A 5,000-nucleotide genomic window follows, 5' to 3' on the forward strand; every position below is an offset into this window, starting at 1 on the left:
TGAGTTACAGAACTAGTAGTCACTCCGGCCTGTGTTCTGGTACAGGCTGACCCCGCCCCCACTGGTACAGACGACCCCACCCACATTTGAAGAAGGAAAAAGTCTGGGGACCCCTGCCTTAAACCCTTAAACACTAACCCTCGCTGTGTGTGTGTGTGTGTGTGTACTCACAGGTTTGAAGATCTGTTCATACGAGTCGTCATCTATTCCATCTCTCAAAGGGAAATTCACTGCATAGTATTTACCTTTACCTGCCCCGATATCCTACACACACACACACACACACACACTATCAGTGCTATGTAATGTTACACAAGTGGTAATGCAGAGAGAAAGAGAGAGAGAATATATTTGTATATGTGTGTATATATAAGTGTATGTATGTGTATGTGTGTGTGTGTGTGTGTGCATGTGTGTGTGTGTGTATATGTGTGTGTGTGTGTACCCGCAGGTCTCCAGTTCCAGGAAAGTACTCTCCGTACTTGTGGAAGGAGACGGTCATGACACGGTCAGTGGTGTAGAACGCCTCCTCCACCCCATCGCCATGGTGAATATCAATGTCGATGTACAGCACCCGCTGGTGGTACCTGCAACCGAATGACCTCATCATGACATCATCCACACTCCCTGAGTAACACACACTGACCATTCAGTATTCCACCTCAGGGGGCGGGGCTTACTTGAGCAGCTCCAGTATGGCCAGAACAATGTCATTAACGTAGCAGAATCCGGACGCTTCTGACTTCTTAGCATGGTGTAAACCTCCGGCCCAGTTCACCGCAATGTCGGTCTGCTGTCGGTTCAGCTTCACCGCACCGGCTACACACACACACACACACATAATTACACACCACATACACACAACCAAACTGTAAGGTGTTAAAACAGACAGAAGAGCTGAGAGTGACCGATGACCTCACTGACCTGCTGAACCACCTGTGGAGAGCTGACAAAACTCAAAGAGTCCATCAAACACCGGACAGTCCTCACCCACATTAACTACACACACACACACACCAAGAAACAGATTAGCACAAACTACAATTACAGCATCATAACACTCAGTGAGTGTGTGTGTGTTTCTCACAGCGCTGCATCTGTTTGCTGAACTCGGACATGTTGTCTGGTCTGATGGAGCGCAGGAACTTGATGTAATCATCACTGTGGTACTTTGTCATTTCATCTGCTGTTGCTTTGTGAGGCCTCTGTAACACACACACAGAGTAAATGTGCAGGTCTGTCTGTGTGTATGTATGTCTGTACGTATGTGTGTGTGTGTGTGTGTGTGTGTGAGACACTGACATATATCTCCATCTTCCGGTATAAGCCGTAGTTCAACAGCAGGTTGTGTGTCATGCGGATTCGGTGAGGCTTCATGGGGTGACCCTGTCCATAATAATAATTACCAATATCACCTGGCACACACACACACACACACACACACACACACACACACACACACCAGTTTAGTTCCTCTGTATTTAATATTTAATTAAAATAAATAGTAGAAACATTAAGGAAACTTTAACCACACCTTCACTTTATTATTCATGTTTAATTAATTCTTGTTAAATCTGACATTCTGCACACACACACACACACACACACACAAACCAATAAAACATACATATATGGCCAATAACATTTATTCACTTTTTTATTGTACTTTATTAATTTAATAATTATATTATACAGGTTTAGGAGACACAATGAACCATTAGCATTAGCCTCAGTGCTGCTAATTTACCTCGTTAAACCATATTTAGGCTTTGAAATCATTTTAGTCCACTCTAAATATATTTTAACTCATTTCAGAATATAATTGAATTTATCTCCATATCATTTCAAGTAATAATCCTCAGCAATCTTTATTTACCGCTAACCATTTTGTTTTTAGGACGGTGTTTTTTTTCCTACCCATATTTAACAAAATCCCGCCCCCTGTGTTAGGATTGGCTAACCCGTCTACCTTTCTGGTCGAGGATTGGCTAAAGCTGTGATTGGCTGTTGACTCGACAAATCCCCCGTGATTTGGAACTACTCGCAAGAGACGTGCCGAATCTCGAGCGGGATAAAAACGCCTCTTTGTTGGCTGTGCTAAGCTAGGCTAAGCTAAGAAGCTAAGGTAAGATAGACACACAGGACCAAAAGCTCACCGTCGTAATAATAGCAGACTTTCTTCTTCACCGCACCGTGCAGAGTGAACGCCATGACTTTAATACCCACACGCAGAATAAAGAGAGAGAGAGAGAGAGAGTGTGTGTGTGTGTGTGTGTGTGTGTGTGAGGCGGAACAGAGTAAAGAAAAAAAAAACTGATCATTAATGGGCGGGGCGAATGGAAATCAGGGAGGCGTGGCCGAGATGCTCTTTCTCTTTCATTGTTATGGAGCAGAGACGCTGCAGGTGAACAGGAAGTTCATTTAAAATAATAAATAATATTAATCTCCACAGGAGTGGGAGGTCAGCACACCTCTGACACCAGGTCATGGTTCTGGGAGGTCAGCACACCTCTGACACCAGGTCATGGTTCTGGGAGGTCAGCACACCTCTGACACCAGGTCATGGTTCTGGGAGGTCAGCACACCTCTGACACCAGGTCATGGTTCTGGGAGGTCAGCACACCTCTGACACCAGGTCATGGTTCTGGGAGGTCAGCACACCTCTGACACCAGGTCATGGTTCTGGGAGGTCAGCACACCTCTGACACCAGGTCATGGTTCTGGGAGGTCAGACACCTTAGCTCAGCTGCCCTCAGGTGGACGGACAAGGGTAACAGTGGATCTGAGTAACAGGGGCTCTCACAGAGAGGGGCACAAGGGTTTATTAATAATCCGGTATATTATTATGATATTACACAGTTATAACAACATACCATGGGTGGAAATAAATGAGAAAAAATAAGAAGTTTGTGCTGACCTGAAGCGATTATAAAGGGAGAGCTCTGTCTGTTTATTTTTACTTTAATAAAAGTTTTGTTCTCTGTTCTGCTCAGGAGAACACACTGTAAAGATTCAGGAGTGTTTATATACAGGAGTAAAACCTGATAAATGATCATTTCCCTGAGTCTCTCCTGAAATTGTGATGACCGACATAAAGGTAACCATAGCAACGGGTTTCGGGATGCGCACGTCTCTGACCGGTGCATTGGTCTAGGAAATGTCAGCACTTAATGAATTAATAAATAGTTTGCGTTTCCTTCAGCTATGTCCATAAACATTTTAATAAGCTGAACCTTTTTAAGAAAAATAAAATAATAAATTAAAAAGAACCTTGATGAGGTGGTATGGAAACGTAGATTGTGTTTTTCTTTTCTTAGCATTAAGCTAGACTGCTAAGCCACCAGAGTCAGTGTTATAGTATTCTCAGCCTCACGCCTGAGCTGAACATCTGATCCATACAGCTCACAAAATCTGAAACACTTCAGGAGAAGTCATTGTCCGGTCAGTGGTGTACTACAGGACTTCCAGGAGATGATGGTTTCACATTTTTAGTGATCTGTCTGGAGTAAAGCCGTTGAGACGCTACGCTAATGGAAGAAGGAAGAAAGAAATGACAATGAGCCCTTATGAGGATCAGCTAAACGCCGGATTTTCCAAATGATGTCCAGTTCTTGGTATAGTCTCACTTAACTTTCTCACACCCCAGAACACCATGATGAACAAAACAAACTGAGATCGGCTGCTTTACACATTTATCTGGAGTCCACTGTGGAGTCCAGAGCTCCTGCTGTCGGTCTTGTCTGGCCACATGAGGCTGTGTTATAGATTTAACACGAGAGTGTGTTATTTAATCTATTAGGTGTTTATACAGTGCTGCTGTTATTACTGCTTTCAGAAATCTAAAGAAATATGTTCACTAATCTGTGCTGCATGACCCCATGTGGACATGATGTTTAAAGGGGTTGTGTGTCCAGTTAGTTGTAATAATAATAATAATAATAATAATAATAATAATAAATCATTTCACTGTGTGAGTCTCTCAGTTGGAGTGTGTGAGTGTGTGTGTGTGTGTGTGGTCATGGCCAGTTGAATGTCCTTCCAGTGATTTGGTAAAATTTCTGATTGTACGGATGGAAGTATAGTCTGAGTTTGTCCAGTACGGCTGGACGGACGTGTGGATGAGCGCGGCCTTTACTTCCTGCCAGACATCTCCTGACCCGGTTCCGTTCTGAGCGGAGGCAGTAGAACCCACGCGTGGCGTTGAAGTACAGGTTGTCACGGCTGATCCGAGGTGTCAGGCTCAGGAACTTCTCCACCATCTGGAGTTCTGGGAGAGGATCCGAGATCAGCCGGTCTCCGTCCACCACGTGGAGCTGCTGAACGGGGAAGAAGTGGAGCCAGTGCTCCAGGTGTTTGGTGTAGACGCTGGAGCTCACGGCTTTGTACTTCGTGTTCACGCTGCGGGTGGCGCCGTCGAGGGCAAGCGACTCGAACCCAGGGTATGTTTTGTTTTTCCGATGCTTGCCCTCCAGGACCTGTGCGTAATCGGAGATGGCTCGGGTGACAGGATCACGCACGATCAGCAACAGCTTCACGGACGCGTTCATCCTGAATATCCGCTCCGGAACCTTCTCTGTGGTGAAGTAGGCAGGGCTTTTCTCGATCGTCACATGATCGATAAGGGAAAGCGGCATGCGGCTGCGGTACCAGGTGAAACCCTGCCCATAATTCTCATCGCTGTCAAAGAAGTGCACTTCCTGTGAGGCCTTGACCACTGCAGGGTGTAGGCTGAGCATCTCCAGCAGAGCTCGAGTTCCTCCTTTTCTCACTCCAATGATGATGGCATGTGGAAGCTGCTGCACCAGGTGTCCTCTTGTGACTCCGCCCCTGCGCTGCACATACAACACGCCCTGTTCATGCTGAACTGAAACACCAGCAGCGCATGTCATGTTCTCAGTGGGACAAACCACCTGCACTCTGGAGGGGGAGCAGTGAGAGACGATGTCATTACAAACTCAGGTGCATGAGGTGTGGAATGTGGGCGGAGTTAAATCTCACCT

At 45.6% G+C, this 5,000-nt stretch overlaps 2 protein-coding genes across 4 annotated transcripts in view; both read right to left on the bottom strand.

Annotated features, from left to right (window-relative positions):
• LOC131354527 (histone deacetylase 2) overlaps window positions 1–2,293 on the bottom strand; it is a 13,078-nt gene extending 10,785 nt beyond the window's left edge. Inside the window, exons 1-7 of the mRNA XM_058392280.1 lie at window positions 2,157–2,293; window positions 1,303–1,415; window positions 1,088–1,205; window positions 925–999; window positions 681–819; window positions 446–587; window positions 172–264 (exon numbers count right to left, since the gene is read on the bottom strand). Of these exons, the coding sequence (XP_058248263.1) occupies window positions 172–264; window positions 446–587; window positions 681–819; window positions 925–999; window positions 1,088–1,205; window positions 1,303–1,415; window positions 2,157–2,211 (735 nt within the window). The 5' untranslated portion in view covers window positions 2,212–2,293. The remainder of the gene's footprint in view (window positions 1–171; window positions 265–445; window positions 588–680; window positions 820–924; window positions 1,000–1,087; window positions 1,206–1,302; window positions 1,416–2,156) is intronic.
• Window positions 2,294–2,632: 339 nt separating this feature from the next.
• Window positions 2,633–5,000, bottom strand: part of LOC131354528 (heparan sulfate glucosamine 3-O-sulfotransferase 5-like) — a 12,143-nt gene continuing 9,775 nt past the window's right edge. For all 3 annotated transcript variants that reach the window (XM_058392281.1, XM_058392283.1, XM_058392282.1), the window contains 2 exons: window positions 4,999–5,000; window positions 2,633–4,917 (listed from right to left, as the gene is read on the bottom strand). The exon at window positions 4,999–5,000 is cut by the window's right edge and continues 99 nt beyond it. In XM_058392281.1, the coding sequence (XP_058248264.1) occupies window positions 4,017–4,917; window positions 4,999–5,000 (903 nt within the window). In that variant the 3' untranslated portion in view covers window positions 2,633–4,016. The remainder of the gene's footprint in view (window positions 4,918–4,998) is intronic.

The sequence above is a fragment of the Hemibagrus wyckioides genome, linkage group LG06, assembly GCF_019097595.1.
Source record: "Hemibagrus wyckioides isolate EC202008001 linkage group LG06, SWU_Hwy_1.0, whole genome shotgun sequence".
Taxonomy (NCBI): domain Eukaryota; kingdom Metazoa; phylum Chordata; class Actinopteri; order Siluriformes; family Bagridae; genus Hemibagrus; species Hemibagrus wyckioides.